The sequence below is a fragment of the Rhinichthys klamathensis genome, unplaced genomic scaffold, assembly GCF_029890125.1.
Source record: "Rhinichthys klamathensis goyatoka isolate OS25496 unplaced genomic scaffold, OSU_Roscu_1.1 h1tg000515l_1, whole genome shotgun sequence".
In the NCBI taxonomy this organism is placed as follows: Eukaryota; Metazoa; Chordata; class Actinopteri; order Cypriniformes; family Leuciscidae; genus Rhinichthys; species Rhinichthys klamathensis.
In genome coordinates this window covers 274,627-293,399 of record NW_026606995.1, presented here as the reverse complement: position 1 = coordinate 293,399, position 18,773 = coordinate 274,627, and the positions used below count along the sequence as shown (strand labels likewise).

Here is an 18,773-nt window from a genome sequence, read left to right as displayed (position 1 = left end):
AAAACATCTCGCATTAATTCGACCTCTAACAGATTCATTAACAGTAGTTATTACTCCACAGCTGCGTGACATCATTAACCAACGCGGTTGAACGACCAGTTTGCGACAGATACGGTTTCGGGAAACAGTCGTGACTATCGCTGATGTCTTCAGGAACGCAGCGCTACAGTCGAGACTATCGCTGATGTCTTCAGGAACGCAGCGCTACAGTCGTGACTATCGCTGATGTCTTCAGGAACGCAGCGCTACAGTCGTGACTATCGCTGATGTCTTCAGGAACGCAGCGCTACAGTCGTGACTATCGCTGATGTCTTCAGGAACGCAGCGCTACAGTCGTGACTATCGCTGATGTCTTCAGGAACGCAGCGCTACAGTCGTGACTATCGCTGATGTCTTCAGGAACGCAGCGCTACAGTCGTGACTATCGCTGAGGTCTTCAGGAACGCAGCGCTACAGTCGTGACTATCGCTGATGTCTTCAGGAACGCAGCGCTACAGTCATGACTATCGCTGATGTCTTCAGGAACGCAGCGCTACAGTCGTGACTATCGCTGATGTCTTCAGGAACGCAGCGCTACAGTCGTGACTATCGCTGATGTCTTCAGGAACGCAGCGCTACAGTCGAGACTATCGCTGATGTCTTCAGGAACGCAGCGCTACAGTCGTGACTATCGCTGATGTCTTCAGGAACGCAGCGCTACAGTCGTGACTATCGCTGATGTCTTCAGGAACGCAGCGCTACAGTCGTGACTATCGCTGATGTCTTCAGGAACGCAGCGCTACAGTCGTGACTATCGCTGATGTCTTCAGGAACGCAGCGCTACAGTCGTGACTATCGCTGATGTCTTCAGGAACGCAGCGCTACAGTCGTGACTATCGCTGATGTCTTCAGGAACGCAGCGCTACAGTCGTGACTATCGCTGAGGTCTTCAGGAACGCAGCGCTACAGTCGTGACTATCGCTGATGTCTTCAGGAACGCAGCGCTACAGTCGTGACTATCGCTGATGTCTTCAGGAACGCAGCGCTACAGTCGTGACTATCGCTGAGGTCTTCAGGAACGCAGCGCTACAGTCGTGACTATCGCTGATGTCTTCAGGAACGCAGCGCTACAGTCGTGACTATCGCTGATGTCTTCAGGAACGCAGCGCTACAGTCGTGACTATCGCTGAGGTCTTCAGGAACGCAGCGCTACAGTCGTGACTATCGCTGATGTCTTCAGGAACGCAGCGCTACAGTCATGACTATCGCTGATGTCTTCAGGAACGCAGCGCTACAGTCGTGACTATCACTGATGTCTTCAGGAACGCAGCGCTACAGTCGTGACTATCGCTGATGTCTTCAGGAACGCAGCACTACAGTCGTGACTATCGCTGATGTCTTCAGGAACGCAGCGCTACAGTCGTGACTATCGCTGATGTCTTCAGGAACGCAGCGCTACAGTCGTGACTATCGCTGATGTCTTCAGGAACGCAGCGCTACAGTCGTGACTATCGCTGATGTCTTCAGGAACGCAGCGCTACAGTCGTGACTATCGCTGATGTCTTCAGGAACGCAGCGCTACAGTCGTGACTATCGCTGATGTCTTCAGGAACGCAGCGCTACAGTCGTGACTATCGCTGATGTCTTCAGGAACGCAGCGCTACAGTCGTGACTATCGCTGATGTCTTCAGGAACGCAGCGCTACAGTCGAGACTATCGCTGATGTCTTCAGGAACGCAGCGCTACAGTCGTGACTATCGCTGATGTCTTCAGGAACGCAGCGCTACAGTCGTGACTATCGCTGATGTCTTCAGGAACGCAGCGCTACAGTCGTGACTATCGCTGATGTCTTCAGGAACGCAGCGCTACAGTCGTGACTATCGCTGATGTCTTCAGGAACGCAGCGCTACAGTCGTGACTATCGCTGATGTCTTCAGGAACGCAGCGCTACAGTCATGACTATCGCTGATGTCTTCAGGAACGCAGCGCTACAGTCGTGACTATCACTGATGTCTTCAGGAACGCAGCGCTACAGTCGTGACTATCGCTGATGTCTTCAGGAACGCAGCACTACAGTCGTGACTATCGCTGATGTCTTCAGGAACGCAGCGCTACAGTCGTGACTATCGCTGATGTCTTCAGGAACGCAGCGCTACAGTCGTGACTATCGCTGATGTCTTCAGGAACGCAGCGCTACAGTCGTGACTATCGCTGATGTCTTCAGGAACGCAGCGCTACAGTCGTGACTATCGCTGATGTCTTCAGGAACGCAGCGCTACAGTCGTGACTATCGCTGATGTCTTCAGGAACGCAGCGCTACAGTCGTGACTATCGCTGATGTCTTCAGGAACGCAGCGCTACAGTCGTGACTATCGCTGATGTCTTCAGGAACGCAGCGCTACAGTCGAGACTATCGCTGATGTCTTCAGGAACGCAGCGCTACAGTCGTGACTATCGCTGATGTCTTCAGGAACGCAGCGCTACAGTCGTGACTATCGCTGATGTCTTCAGGAACGCAGCGCTACAGTCGTGACTATCGCTGATGTCTTCAGGAACGCAGCGCTACAGTCGTGACTATCGCTGATGTCTTCAGGAACGCAGCGCTACAGTCGTGACTATCGCTGATGTCTTCAGGAACGCAGCGCTACAGTCGTGACTATCGCTGATGTCTTCAGGAACGCAGCGCTACAGTCGTGACTATCGCTGATGTCTTCAGGAACGCAGCGCTACAGTCGTGACTATCGCTGATGTCTTCAGGAACGCAGCGCTACAGTCGTGACTATCGCTGATGTCTTCAGGAACGCAGCGCTACAGTCGTGACTATCGCTGAGGTCTTCAGGAACGCAGCGCTACAGTCGTGACTATCGCTGATGTCTTCAGGAACGCAGCGCTACAGTCGTGACTATCGCTGATGTCTTCAGGAACGCAGCGCTACAGTCGTGACTATCGCTGATGTCTTCAGGAACGCAGCGCTACAGTCGTGACTATCGCTGATGTCTTCAGGAACGCAGCGCTACAGTCGTGACTATCGCTGATGTCTTCAGGAACGCAGCGCTACAGTCGTGACTATCGCTGATGTCTTCAGGAACGCAGCGCTACAGTCGTGACTATCGCTGATGTCTTCAGGAACGCAGCGCTACAGTCGTGACTATCGCTGATGTCTTCAGGAACGCAGCGCTACAGTCGTGACTATCGCTGAGGTCTTCAGGAACGCAGCGCTACAGTCGTGACTATCGCTGATGTCTTCAGGAACGCAGCGCTACAGTCGTGACTATCGCTGATGTCTTCAGGAACGCAGCGCTACAGTCGTGACTATCGCTGATGTCTTCAGGAACGCAGCGCTACAGTCGTGACTATCGCTGATGTCTTCAGGAACGCAGCGCTACAGTCGTGACTATCGCTGATGTCTTCAGGAACGCAGCGCTACAGTCGTGACTATCGCTGATGTCTTCAGGAACGCAGCGCTACAGTCGTGACTATCGCTGATGTCTTCAGGAACGCAGCGCTACAGTCGTGACTATCGCTGATGTCTTCAGGAACGCAGCGCTACAGTCGTGACTATCGCTGATGTCTTCAGGAACGCAGCGCTACAGTCGTGACTATCGCTGATGTCTTCAGGAACGCAGCGCTACAGTCATGACTATCGCTGATGTCTTCAGGAACGCAGCGCTACAGTCGTGACTATCGCTGATGTCTTCAGGAACGCAGCGCTACAGTCGTGACTATCGCTGATGTCTTCAGGAACGCAGCGCTACAGTCGTGACTATCGCTGATGTCTTCAGGAACGCAGCGCTACAGTCGTGACTATCGCTGATGTCTTCAGGAACGCAGCGCTACAGTCGTGACTATCGCTGATGTCTTCAGGAACGCAGCGCTACAGTCGTGACTATCGCTGATGTCTTCAGGAACGCAGCGCTACAGTCGTGACTATCGCTGATGTCTTCAGGAACGCAGCGCTACAGTCATGACTATCGCTGATGTCTTCAGGAACGCAGCGCTACAGTCGTGACTATCGCTGATGTCTTCAGGAACGCAGCGCTACAGTCGTGACTATCGCTGATGTCTTCAGGAACGCAGCGCTACAGTCATGACTATCGCTGATGTCTTCAGGAACGCAGCGCTACAGTCGTGACTATCGCTGATGTCTTCAGGAACGCAGCGCTACAGTCGTGACTATCGCTGATGTCTTCAGGAACGCAGCGCTACAGTCATGACTATCGCTGAGGTCTTCAGGAACGCAGCGCTACAGTCATGACTATCGCTGATGTCTTCAGGAACGCAGCGCTACAGTCGAGACTATCGCTGATGTCTTCAGGAACGCAGCGCTACAGTCGTGACTATCGCTGATGTCTTCAGGAACGCAGCGCTACAGTCGAGACTATCGCTGATGTCTTCAGGAACGCAGCGCTACAGTCGAGACTATCGCTGATGTCTTCAGGAACGCAGCGCTACAGTCGTGACTATCGCTGATGTCTTCAGGAACGCAGCGCTAAAGTCGTGACTATCGCTGAGGTCTTCAGGAACGCAGCGCTACAGTCATGACTATCGCTGATGTCTTCAGGAACGCAGCGCTACAGTCGAGACTATCGCTGATGTCTTCAGGAACGCAGCGCTACAGTCGTGACTATCGCTGATGTCTTCAGGAACGCAGCGCTACAGTCGTGACTATCGCTGATGTCTTCAGGAACGCAGCGCTACAGTCGTGACTATCGCTGATGTCTTCAGGAACGCAGCGCTACAGTCGTGACTATCGCTGATGTCTTCAGGAACGCAGCGCTACAGTCGTGACTATCGCTGATGTCTTCAGGAACGCAGCGCTACAGTCGTGACTATCGCTGATGTCTTCAGGAACGCAGCGCTACAGTCGTGACTATCGCTGATGTCTTCAGGAACGCAGCGCTACAGTCGTGACTATCGCTGATGTCTTCAGGAACGCAGCGCTACAGTCGTGACTATCGCTGATGTCTTCAGGAACGCAGCGCTACAGTCGTGACTATCGCTGATGTCTTCAGGAACGCAGCGCTACAGTCGTGACTATCGCTGATGTCTTCAGGAACGCAGCGCTACAGTCGTGACTATCGCTGATGTCTTCAGGAACGCAGCGCTACAGTCGTGACTATCGCTGATGTCTTCAGGAACGCAGCGCTACAGTCGTGACTATCGCTGATGTCTTCAGGAACGCAGCGCTACAGTCGTGACTATCGCTGATGTCTTCAGGAACGCAGCGCTACAGTCGTGACTATCGCTGATGTCTTCAGGAACGCAGCGCTACAGTCGTGACTATCGCTGATGTCTTCAGGAACGCAGCGCTACAGTCGTGACTATCGCTGATGTCTTCAGGAACGCAGCGCTACAGTCGAGACTATCGCTGATGTCTTCAGGAACGCAGCGCTACAGTCGTGACTATCGCTGATGTCTTCAGGAACGCAGCGCTACAGTCGTGACTATCGCTGATGTCTTCAGGAACGCAGCGCTACAGTCGTGACTATCGCTGATGTCTTCAGGAACGCAGCGCTACAGTCGTGACTATCGCTGATGTCTTCAGGAACGCAGCGCTACAGTCGTGACTATCGCTGATGTCTTCAGGAACGCAGCGCTACAGTCGTGACTATCGCTGATGTCTTCAGGAACGCAGCGCTACAGTCGTGACTATCGCTGATGTCTTCAGGAACGCAGCGCTACAGTCGTGACTATCGCTGATGTCTTCAGGAACGCAGCGCTACAGTCGTGACTATCGCTGATGTCTTCAGGAACGCAGCGCTACAGTCGTGACTATCGCTGATGTCTTCAGGAACGCAGCGCTACAGTCGTGACTATCGCTGATGTCTTCAGGAACGCAGCGCTACAGTCGTGACTATCGCTGATGTCTTCAGGAACGCAGCGCTACAGTCGTGACTATCGCTGATGTCTTCAGGAACGCAGCGCTACAGTCGTGACTATCGCTGATGTCTTCAGGAACGCAGCGCTACAGTCGTGACTATCGCTGATGTCTTCAGGAACGCAGCGCTACAGTCGTGACTATCGCTGATGTCTTCAGGAACGCAGCGCTACAGTCGTGACTATCGCTGATGTCTTCAGGAACGCAGCGCTACAGTCGTGACTATCGCTGATGTCTTCAGGAACGCAGCGCTACAGTCGTGACTATCGCTGATGTCTTCAGGAACGCAGCGCTACAGTCGTGACTATCGCTGATGTCTTCAGGAACGCAGCGCTACAGTCGTGACTATCGCTGAGGTCTTCAGGAACGCAGCGCTACAGTCGTGACTATCGCTGATGTCTTCAGGAACGCAGCGCTACAGTCGTGACTATCGCTGATGTCTTCAGGAACGCAGCGCTACAGTCGTGAAGCGAGTCCCGGCGCTGTACGGGGAACACGCCGCTTCTCTCCCAGCACATGTCCTCACAGAATTACACTGAAACACAGTTGGCACGGGCGCTCTCATTAACACTTGACCTCGCTTCACACAAACACATAATTTTATGTTAATCAGCGCAGGCGATACTCCTCGTTCATGACACAGAGACGAGCCATATGGAGGATGAAGAGCGAGCAGAAAACCCTGCATCTGGAGGACCAGCTTTACGTTCACAAACACTGCGCTCACGAGACAGAACATTAAAAACACACTTAAAATAAAATAATAGACAAACTGTAATAACCGAAACACTTAAATGTATGTTTTGGATGTTTTCTTTCTACTAGTCTGAATGAAGACATGCTTATTAAAGTCCCCCAGTGGTGTAAATCCAGCGTTTAATGTTGTTTATGTGTCTATGTGGTGTTTAATACGCTTTAAGACACACCATGTGTAAGTTCATAAGTCGACAGCATTGCTGAGTATTTCCTCCTTAAAACTGCAGTGAACCAAAGACAGTCTCAAAAACACGGTTTGAAATCGCTGGTGTTTCTGACGTCACAAACGACCTTGTAACCAATCAGATCAACGTGTGATCGTCAACCAGTGGATCTCTGAGCTGAGGGAGTGAGTGGAGGCGGGGCTCATCTGCATATTCATAGAACCGCGCATATTAAATGAGGCGAGGGTGTCGAGTTACATTCAAGATGTTTTAAGGCATGAAGAATTTTTATCAAGGAAAAAACGTTTAAATATGTAATTTTGGTTTTAAAGGATACAATTATTGACTACAGGAGGACTTTAAGATTAATTTTAAACGTTGTGTACCTGGGTCTGGGCACCTTCTCCTCCGGCACGGGTGTCCAGGTGGAATCTGGCGATTTCTGCTCTTTGAAGCGTCCGGTGAAGGCCAGCGCGACCTCTGCCATGTCATACGCACAGACCGCCGAGCCCGGGATACTGAAACACACATTCATCACAGAGACACGCCAAAATAACACAACTGTGAATCACTCCTGTGCGTCTGAGAGCCGCACACAAGGGCCGAATTGTGGTTCTATGAACTGTGAATCTCAGAGAGACAGAAGAGCCGCGGGTCAGAAGATCTGAGTAATTCACACTCGTTGTGTGTCGCCTTCCCATCAACACGAGTTCATTTATTCACTGGAATTTTGCCCCAGTCAAAATGTCCATGTCGCCTCTTAAAGGTGCAGTGTGTAATTTAGCGGCATCTAGTGGCGGGGTTGCGAATTGCACCCAACCGAAGTTACGGTGGCCGACAGGAAGTGATGTCGTCGTCTGAGACAGCAGAGAGTAGCCAGTTAAACAATGAGGCATTACAAAGATAAATTAAGAGATTAGATTTACTTGATTATTCAGTAAAACGATGTTATTGTGAATGTTATTGTCACTTGTTCATCATTGTGTCAGTGTTTTACTCGCTGACTTTAGCAGCTTCTTTACACGAAGAACAACATAGTGACGAAACGCGTGTGTCCGCTCAGGGCCACCGTAGAAACATGTGGATGTAAGCGGACCCGCGGTGTGTGTAGAGAGAAAGCAGACGTGTCTTTATACACCACTGAACACATAGTTATGTATATGATATTGCATTTCTGTCAACAGATCCTCCTAAATATTACACACTGCAGCTTTAATGCTTATTTAATGCTCAACTGCTCGGACACAAACGATGATGGAAGAGCAACACACGGGAGATTCTCGCGCGCACCTGTTGTATGGCGTGGAGAAGGTTGCCATGACGACGTCGTGTCCGTTGATGTGGATGACGTCGGTGACGGCCTGTAGGATGTTGAAGTAGAAATGAGAGTCTCCCGGGATTGAGCAGTTGAGTCGCGTCTTTAGGAAGGACGTCCACTGTTTCTCCAGGACTCGCTGAGAGCCGCCACGATCGTTCTTACACACGCGCGCCACACGCGGGAACACCACCTGATCAGAGAGAGAGACACGAGTGTTAGAGCCCGTTCACAACAGTGGACGATAACTATAACGATAACTATATTAGCATCCACACCAGCGGACGATAACTTTAACGATAGCTATAACGATAGCTATATTAGCGTCCACACCAGAAGACGATAACTATATTAGCATCCACACCAGCGGACGATAACTATAACGATAACTATAACGATAGCTATATTAGCATCCACACCAGCGGACGATAACTATAACGATAACTATAACGATAGCTATATTAGCGTCCACACCAGCAGACGATAACTATAACGATAACTACAACGATGGCTATATTAGCATCCACACCAGCGGACGATAACGATAACTATAACGATAGCTATATTAGCGTCCACACCAGCGGACGATAACTTTAACGATAACTATAACGGTAGCTATATTAGTGTCCACACCAGCAGACAATAACTATAACGATAGCTATAATGATAGCTATATTAGCATCCACACCAGCAGATGATAACTATAACGATAACTATAACGATAGCTATATTAGCATCCACACCAACAGACGATAACTATAACGATAACTATAACGATAGCTATATTAGCATCCACACAAGCAGACGATAACTATAACGATAGCTATATTAGCATCCACACCAGCAGATGATAACTAAAACGATAACTATAATGATAGATAAATTAGCATCCACACCAGCAGACGATAACTATAACGATAGCTATATTAGCATCCACACCAGCGGACGATAACTTTAACGATAACTATAACGATAGCTATAACGATAGCTATATTAGCATCCACACAAGCAGACGATAACTATAATGATAACTATAACGATAGCTATATTAGCGTCCACACCAGCAGACGATAACTATAACCATAGCTATAACGATAGATAAATTAGCATCCACACCAGCAGACGATAACTATAACGATAACTATAATGATAGATAAATTAGCATCCACACCAACAGACGATAACTATAACGATAGCTATATTAGCATCCACACCAGCGGACGATAACTTTAACGATAGCTAAATTAGCATCCACACCAGCAGACGATAACAATAACGATAGCTATATTAGCATCCACACCAGTAGACGATAACAATAACGATAGCTATATTAGCATCCACACCAGCAGACGATAACAATAACGATAGCTATATTAGCATCCACACCAGCAGACGATAACTATAACGATAGCTATATTAGCATCCACACCAGCAGACGATAACAATAACGATAGCTATATTAGCATCCACACCAGCAGACGATAACTATAACGATAGCTAAATTAGCATCCACACCAGCAGACGATAACAATAACGATAGCTATATTAGCATCCACACCAGCAGACGATAACTATAACGATAGCTATATTAGCATCCACACCAGCGGACGATAACTATAACGATAGCTATATTAGCATCCACACCAGCAGACGATAACAATAACGATAGCTATATTAGGATCCACACCAACAGACGATAACTTTAACGATAACAATAACGATAGCTATATTAGCATCCACACCAGCAGACGATAACTTTAACGATAGCTAAATTAGCATCCACACCAGCAGAGGATAACAATAACGATAGCAATATTAGCATCCACACCAGCAGACGATAACAATAACGATAGCTATATTAGCATCCACACCAGCGGACGATAACTTTAACGATAACAATAACGATAGCTATATTAGCGTCCACACCAGCAGACGATAACTTTAACGATAACAATAACGATAGCTATATTAGCATCCACACCAGCAGACGATAACAATAACGATAGCTATATTAGCATCCACACCAGCGGACGATAACTTTAACGATAACAATAACGATAGCTATATTAGCATCCACACCAGCGGACGATAACTTTAACGATAACTAAATTAGCATCCACACCAGCAGACGATAACTATAACGATAGCTAAATTAGCATCCACACCAGCGGACGATAACTATAACGATAGCTATATTAGCATCCACACCAGCGGACGATAACTATAACGATAGCTAAATTAGCATCCACACCAGCAGACGATAACTATGACGATAGCTATATTAGCATCCACGCCAGCGGACGATAACTTTAACGATAACAATAACGATAGCTATATTAGCGTCCACACCAGCGCACAATAACATTCTGTTTCTTATTTGCACCGCAGTTTTATCGTCTGTCGCTTTGGATTATGGAATCTGATTGGCTCTCAATGTTTTTTATCGTTCATCAGCAAGTTCTGAAAGTAATTCCAACGCAATCGTTCCTCTGTGTCGTTATCGTTATAGTTGTGGTGTGGACTTCACTATTCTATTAGAACGATTATGCAAACTTTATCTTTATTGTATAGTTATAGTCCTTGTGTTTCTGCAGAGCAACAGTTGTCATACATTTACTGTAATTTGAGAGCTTTGCTCAGGCGTGTGAGGGTCGCGCCAGGCTAGTGTAATTACCGTAATCTGGCAGGTACCGTAACTGGAGACTCATCTCCACTGGAGACTCAGCATGTAATTACGGAAGCCTCTCAAATCTCACTGACTTTTGCCTTTGAACTCAGAACAATGAGCCTTTGTCACGCACTCGTCCGTTTGCTTATAATAATCACAGACGAGGAAGTGAATTATAAACGTAGATCTATTTACGGTCATCGTTCAGATACCAGACAATGTTTGTGTTATTTTTAGTACCTGCGTCCCGATGGGCCTCTTAAAAACCCTCACTAATTCATACGCCCACTTCCTGTGCACTTCCCCTGTCACTTCCTGTCTGTGGTGTGGACGCAGGAAAACACGCGCTCCTACCTTCCCCATGCTGTTGTACTCCATGGCGATCTCCCGAAAGAAGAAGTAGATGAACTGGCCGTAATCGACCGCCTGGACAAAATACGGCTCTGAAAACAACAGGAGTGAAACCGTGAAAACTTCTCATTAAAATCATCTAAAACATCACAATCATCGTCTAATTGGTTGGTCTCAAAAACGACACAGTTATTATTAAAGCAAGACGCCACAGGCAAAACACCGTGTTCACGCACTGGTCCATTTGTGTTTTCATAACGTGTTTTTCATACACTTTTAAGTGTTTACTTTATTGCACTTTTAATGTAGATTTCAGTCTTTAAAGGCGTGAGTTTGAGTCAGAGTCTCTTCAGCCGGTTTACACACACCAGACTTTACAGTTTATTCATTTCTGTATTCTCAAGGTTTGTTCATATATCATTCACCTGATTATGCAACATTTTACTCCTAAGAACATGGTGACAAACTTCTGATATGTCGACAAAATCAAAAAAGAATCAAAGCCATTAAATTAGATAATGCCTCATTTGCATATTTAAACTTACCATTTCAGAAAACTTGTAATGCAAAACATGTTTTCAATTCTTAATGTGATCAATGAGCTGGGAAAGCATGGTGATGTTTATTAGTTACATATTTACCCTGTTTACCTGTGTGTGTGTGTGTGTGTGTGTGTGTGTGTGTGTGTGTGTGTGTGTGTGTGTGTGTGTGTGTGTGTGTGTGTGTGTGTGTGTGTGTGTGTGTGTGTGTGATGGGTAGGTTTAGGGCTTGGGTTAGTGTGTGTGTGTGTGTGTGTGTGTGTGTGTGTGAGAGAGGGGTAGGTTTAGGGGTTGGTTTAGTGTGTGTGTGTGTGTGTGTGTGTGTGAGAGAGGGGTAGGTTTAGGGGTTGGGTTAGTGTGTGTGTGTGTGTGTGTGTGTGAGAGAGGGGTAGGTTTAGGGGTTGGGTTAGTGTGTGTGTGTGTGTGTGTGTGTGTGATGGGTAGGTTTAAGGCTTGGGTTAGTGTGTGTGTGTGTGAGAGAGAGGGGTAGGTTTAGGGGTTGGGTTAGTGTGTGTGTGTGTGTGTGTGATGGGTAGGTTTAGGGGTTGGGTTAGTGTGTGTGTGTGTGTGTGTGTGTGTGTGTGTGATGGGTAGGTTTAGGGGTTGGGTTAGTGTGTGTGTGTGTGTGTGTGTGTGTGTGTGTGTGTGTGTGTGTGTGTGTGTGTGTGATGGGTAGGTTCAGGGGTGGGTTTAGTGTGTGTGTGTGTGTGTGTGTGTGATGGGTAGGTTTAGGGGTTGGGTTGGTGTGTGTGTGTGTGTGTGTGTGTGTGTGTGATGGGTAGGTTTAGGGGTTGGGTTAGTGTGTGTGTGTGTGTGTGTGTGTGTGATGGGTAGGTTCAGGGGTTGGGTTAGTGTGTGTGTGTGTGATGGGTAGGTTTAGGGGTTGGGTTAGTGTGTGTGTGTGTGTGTGTGATGGGTAGGTTTAGGGGTTGGGTTAGTGTGTGTGTGTGTGTGTGTGTGATGGGTAGGTTTAGGGGTTGGGTTAGTGTGTGTGTGTGTGTTTGTGTGTGTGATGGGTAGGTTCAGGGGTGGGGTTAGTGTAAGGGGACAGAATATACAGTTTGTACAGCATAAAAACCATTACGTCTATGGAATGTCCCCATATAGCTAAGTAAACGTGTGTGTGTGTGTGTGTGTGTGTGTGTGTGTGTGTGAGATGTTCGTCAGTGTCTCAAGGCTTTGATAAAACACGTCACGTCTGCTAACGCTCTCTGAGGGTTTGATTAGATTAGCAGTGCTGCAGGAGACTCAGGTCACGGTTCTGGGCAGTGTGTGTGTGTGTGTGTGTGTGTGTGTGTGTGTGTGTGTGTGTGTGTGTGTGTGTGTGTGTGTGTTATGACGAAGCCTCACCTTTCAGCCATTTGGAGTCGTGTTTGACCGTCCTCAGGGTCGCACTGTCTCCCAGACTGCGATAGATCACGGCGTCGATCGCCAGAAAGTCTGTGACTGTGGCGGAATATAACTTCCCATCTACAGCAGAAAGAGTTTACAATCAACCCAACATCTGACAAGCGATCAGAAACACCAGAAACGCCACAAACACACGCGAGAGACGGGATTTTACAGCTCATACTGATCTTTTTGTAACATAAACTAGCACAAATACATATAACTTATTTATTTTTATAAGGTAGACTTAAAAAATATCCATTTCAAGATTGATAGGCTTTGAGGAAGATTCGATAAAAATGTTGTTGTTTAAATTTTATCCACCAATTCATTATAATAAAAATATCTCATTTTGAATTTATTTATTTATTTATAATTCCTTTTTTTTTTTTGCCATACACATGACAGATTAGATAGGCAGATAAACAATATTTATTTATGTAATTTTTTAAGGTAGACTTACACAAAAATGACAGACAGGCTTTTGGGGAAATAACGGCACACTGATATTACATCACAACATAGGGGCTTGATAAAAACAAATATTTATTGTAATTTTTTTGTTTTTATTTTATCCTCTAATTCATTATTTAATTCTGTAATATTTAATTTACTATTCAAAATTTTACTACATTCCCTCTTGTATTTTGTGCTGTTTTTTGTAGGCTATTTTTCCTCAATCCGGTCTCTTGAAGAACAAATAACTGAATAAAATGAGGTGTTGCAAAGAAATTGCAAGTAAATTTCACAAATAATTACACAGAAACTAAATGTGCAATGTGAAAGACTGAAATAGTATTTTCTTGTAAAACAGACTCCAATAATCTTGCTTTTATGCATGACTTTTTTAAAACGGTATTTCCCGAGTTTAACCGTGGCTCTAGCGCTGGGAACGCAGAGGCTCGGAGGGTTTACGAGCCGCTAATGGAGGAATGACTCATGTGGGTTTTCCATCTCCAGGGTTATTTCTGATCCCGTATTTTGAGCCGGACTCACAGAGACGTCTTCTGCCCTCACCACAATAGTTTCATGTGTTTCCAGACGAGCGCCTGCCAAGCAAACACTCTTCCCAGAAACAGGGAGCAACTGTTGCTCCGGCGCGTCAGGGAGTTCCTCGTATTCCTGGCATACTTCAGAAAGCGCCCATTAAATCACACATTCATTATGGAAGCGCCTGTGTGACCCCAGTGTGACCCGAGTGTGAGCCGAGTGTGACCTGAGTGTGACCTGAGTGTGACCCGAGTGTGACCTGAGTGTGACCTGAGTGTCAAGTCAAGTCACCTTCATTTATTTTATACAGCGCTTATAACAATATAGATGTTTCACAGCAGCTTTACAGTGATAACAGGAGATTACAGTAACAGAGATTGTTTAGGCTTTACAGCAGATCTAGAATAAAGTTATTGTCCAGATAAAGTTAGTTTTGATTGATTCACTTCCGTTGTTCCGTAGTTATTAACTTAGGGGCCACTAACACGACACCGTTCTAACAGAAAACAGAAACTTTTAATGCATTCTGGACGTTCATTCACACATCAACAGTGTTTGGAGCTTGAGAACACACTTTGAAACAGGATCCAAGGTGCATGCGTTGAAATGTTGAAAAGTATGAGCCGAGTGTGTCCCGAGTGTGAGCCGAGTGTGAGCAAAGTGTCTCCCGAGTGTCTCCCGAGTGTGAGCCGAGTGTGAGCCGAGTGTGACCCGAGTGTGACCCGAGTGTGATCCGAGTGTAAGCAGAGTGTGTCCCGAGTGTGAGACGAGTGTGACCCAAGTGTCTCCCGAGTGTGTTCCAAATGTGACCCGAGTGTAAGCAGAGTGTGTCCCGAGTGAGCCGAGTGTGAGTCGAGTGTGACCCGAGTGTGATCCGAGTGTGTCCCGAGTGTGATCCGAGTGTAAGCAGAGTGTGTCCCGAGTGAGACGAGTGTGAGTCGAGTGTGACCCGAGTGAGACGAGTGTGTCCCGAGTGTGATCCGAGTGTAAGCAGAGTGTGTCCCGAGTGAGACGAGTGTGAGTCGAGTGTGACCCGAGTGAGACGAGTGTGTCCCGAGTGTGATCCGAGTGTAAGCAGAGTGTGTCCCGAGTGAGACGAGTGTGAGTCGAGTGTGACCCGAGTGAGACGAGTGTGTCCCGAGTGTGTGACGAGTGTGTGCCGAGTGTGTCCCGAGTGTGTCCCGAGTGTGATCCGAGTGTAAGCAGAGTGTGTCCCGAGTGTGAGACGAGTGTGACCCGAGTGTGACCCGAGTGTCTCCCGAGTGTCTCCCGAGTGTCTCCCGAGTGTGAGACGAGTTTGTCCCGAGTGTCCCGAGTGTGATCCGAGTGTAAGCAGAGTGTGTCCCGAGAGTGAGACGAGTGTGACCCAAGTGTCTCCCGAGTGTGTCCCAAATGTGACCCGAGTGTAAGCAGAGTGTGTCCCAAATGTGACCCGAGTGTAAGCAGAGTGTGTCCCGAGTGAGCCGAGTGTGAGTCGAGTGAGACGAGTGTGAGTCGAGTGTGACCCGAGTGAGACGAGTGTGTCCCGAGTGTGTCCCGAGTGTAAGCAGAGTGTGTCCCAAGTGTGTCCCGAGAGTGATCCGAGTGTGTCCCGAATGTGAGCCGAGTGTGTCCCGAGTGTGAGACGAGTGTGTCCCGAGTGTGTCCCGAGTGTGAGAAGAGTGTGAGAAGAGTGTGACCCGAGTGTGAGAAGAGTGTGAGTCGAGTGTGTGAGCCGAGTGTGTGAGCCGAGTGTGTGAGCCGAGTGTGTGAGCTGAGTGTGACCCGAGTGTGAGTCGAGTGTGTGAGAAGAGTGTGACCCGAGTGTGAGTCGAGTGTGTGAGAAGAGTGTGACCCGAGTGTGAGAAGAGTGTGTCCCGAGTGTGATCCGAGTGTGTCCCGAGTGTGATCCGAGTGTGTCCCGAGTGTGAGAAGAGTGTGAGCCGAGTGTGAGAAGAGTGTGAGTCGAGTGTGTGAGCCGAGTGTGTGAGCTGAGTGTGACCCGAGTGTGAGTCGAGTGTGTGAGCTGAGTGTGACCCGAGTGTGACCCGAGTGTGAGAAGAGTGTGAGCCGAGTGTGTGAGCCGAGTGTGTGAGCCGAGTGTGTGAGCCGAGTGTGACCCGAGTGTGAGTCGAGTGTGTGAGAAGAGTGTGACCCGAGTGTGAGAAGAGTGTGACCCGAGTGTGACCCGAGTGTGTGTCGAGTGTGTGAGCCGAGTGTGACCCGAGTGTGACCCTAGTGTGAGTCGAGTGTGTGAGCCGAGTGTGTGAGTCGAGTGTGTGAGTCGAGTGTGTGAGCCGAGTGTGAGTCGAGTGTGTGAGCCGAGTGTGACCCGAGTGAAAGATGAGTGTGTGAGCCGAGTGTGAGAAGAGTGTGAGAAGAGTGTGACCCGAGTGTGACCCGAGTGTGTGAGCCGAGTGTGACCCGAGTGTGACCCTAGTGTGAGAGTCGAGTGTATGAGCCGAGTGTGTGAGCCGAGTGTGAGCCGAGTGTGAGTCGAGTGTGTGAGCCAAGTGTGACCCGAGTGAAAGATGAGTGTGTGAGCCGAGTGTGAGAAGAGTGTGAGAAGAGTGTGTCCCGAGTGAGTCGAGTGTGACCCGAGTGAGACGAGTGTGTCCCGAGTGTGTCCCGAGTGTGATCCGAGTGTAAGCAGAGTGTGTCCCGAGTGTGTCCCGAGTGTGACCCGAGTGTGTGTCGAGTGTGTGAGTTGAGTGTGACCCGAATGAGACGAGTGTGTCCCGAGTGTGACCCGAGTGTGTGTCGAGTGTGTGAGTCGAGTGTGACCCGAATGAGACGAGTGTGTCCCGAGTGTGATCCGAGTGTAAGCAGAGTGTGTCCTGAGTGTGTCCCGAGTGTGACCCGAGTGTGACCCGAGTGTGAGCCGAGTGTGTCCCGAGTGTGAGCCGAGTGTGACCCGAGTGTAAGCAGAGTGTGTCCTGAGTGTGTCCCGAGTGTGAGCCGAGTGTGAGCCGAGTGTGAGCCGAGTGTGAGTCGAGTGTGACCCGAGTGAGACGAGTGTGTCCCGAGTGTGTCCCGAGTGTGATCCGAGTGTAAGCAGAGTGTGTCCTGAGTGTGTCCCGAGTGTGACCCGAGTGTGTGTCGAGTGTGTGAGCCGAGTGTGACCCGAGTGTGACCCGAGTGTGACCCTAGTGTGAGTCAAGTGTGTGAGTTGAGTGTGTGAGTCGAGTGTGTGAGTCGAGTGTGTGAGCCGAGTGTGTGAGCCGAGTGTGAGCCGAGTGTGAGTCGAGTGTGTGAGCCGAGTGTGACCCGAGTGAAAGATGAGTGTGTGAGCCGAGTGTGAGAAGAGTGTGAGCCGAGTGTGAGAAGAGTGTGAGCCGAGGGTGATCCGAGCGTAAGCAGAGTGTGTCCCGAGTGTGAGTCGAGTGTGACCCGAGTGAGACGAGTGTGTCCCGAGTGTGTCCCGAGTGTGATCCGAGTGTGAGCCGAGTGTGAGTCGAGTGTGACCCGAGTGAGACGAGTGTGTCCCGAGTGTGATCCGAGTGTAAGCAGAGTGTGTCCTGAGTGTGTCCCGAGTGTGACCCGAGTGTGTGTCGAGTGTGTGAGCCGAGTGTGACCCGAGTGTGACCCTAGTGTGAGTCGAGTGTGTGAGTCGAGTGTGTGAGCCGACTGTGAGTCGAGTGTGTGAGCCGAGTGTGTGAGCCGAGTGTGAGTCGAGTGTGTGAGCCGAGTGTGACCCGAGTGAAAGATGAGTGTGTGAGCCGAGTGTGAGAAGAGTGTGAGCCGAGTGTGAGAAGAGTGTGAGAAGAGTGTGAGAAGAGTGTGAGCCGAGTGTGAGAAGAGTGTGACCCGAGTGTGAGAAGAGTGTGAGCCGAGTGTGAGAAGAGTGTGAGAAGAGTGTGAGAAGAGTGTGACCCGAGTGTGAGAAGAGTGTGAGAAGAGTGTGAGAAGAGTGTGAGAAGAGTGTGAGAAGAGTGTGAGAAGAGTGTGAGAAGAGTGTGAGAAGAGTGTGAGAAGAGTGTGAGCCGAGTGTGAGAAGAGTGTGAGCCGAGTGTGAGAAGAGTGTGAGCCGAGTGTGAGCCGAGTGTGAAAAGAGTGTGAGCCGAGTGTGACCCGAGTGTGACCCGAGTGTGAGAAGAGTGTGAGAAGAGTGTGAGATGAGTGTGAGAAGAGTGTGAGGCGAGTGTGAGAAGAGTGTGAGAAGAGTGTGACCCGAGTGTGAGAAGAGTGTGAGAAGAGTGTGAGAAGAGTGTGAGAAGAGTGTGAGATGAGTGTGAGATGAGTGTGAGATGAGTGTGAGATGAGTGTGAGATGAGTGTGAGATGAGTGTGAGATGAGTGTGAGATGAGTGTGAGAAGAGTGTGAGAAGAGTGTGAGAAGAGTGTGACCCGAGTGTGAGAAGAGTGTGAGCCGAGTGTGAGCCGAGTGTGAGCCGAGTGTGAGCCGAGTGTGAAAAGAGTGTGAGCCGAGTGTGACCCGAGTGTGAGAAGAGTGTGAGAAGAGTGTGAGAAGAGTGTGAGATGAGTGTGAGAAGAGTGTGAGGCGAGTGTGAGAAGAGTGTGAGAAGAGTGTGACCCGAGTGTGAGAAGAGTGTGAGAAGAGTGTGAGAAGAGTGTGAGAAGAGTGTGAGATGAGTGTGAGAAGAGTGTGAGAAGAGTGTGACCCGAGTGTGACCCGAGTGTGAGAAGAGTGTGAGCCGAGTGTGAGCCGAGTGTGAGAAGAGTGTGAGGCGAGTGTGAGAAGAGTGTGAGAAGAGTCTGAGCCGAGTGTAAGAAGAGTGTGAGCCGAGTGTGAGCCGAGTGTGAGA

General features: G+C 48.9%; 1 protein-coding gene across 4 annotated transcripts in view; it reads right to left on the bottom strand.

The window, feature by feature from the left end:
- The window catches only part of sema6a (sema domain, transmembrane domain (TM), and cytoplasmic domain, (semaphorin) 6A), a 106,312-nt gene that overhangs the window by 34,500 nt on the left and 53,039 nt on the right, over positions 1-18,773 (bottom strand). For all 4 annotated transcript variants that reach the window (XM_056238293.1, XM_056238295.1, XM_056238294.1 and 1 more), the window contains exons 8-11: positions 13,001-13,120; positions 11,115-11,203; positions 8,068-8,285; positions 7,164-7,295 (exon numbers count right to left, since the gene is read on the bottom strand). In XM_056238293.1, the coding sequence (XP_056094268.1) occupies positions 7,164-7,295; positions 8,068-8,285; positions 11,115-11,203; positions 13,001-13,120 (559 nt within the window). The remainder of the gene's footprint in view (positions 1-7,163; positions 7,296-8,067; positions 8,286-11,114; positions 11,204-13,000; positions 13,121-18,773) is intronic.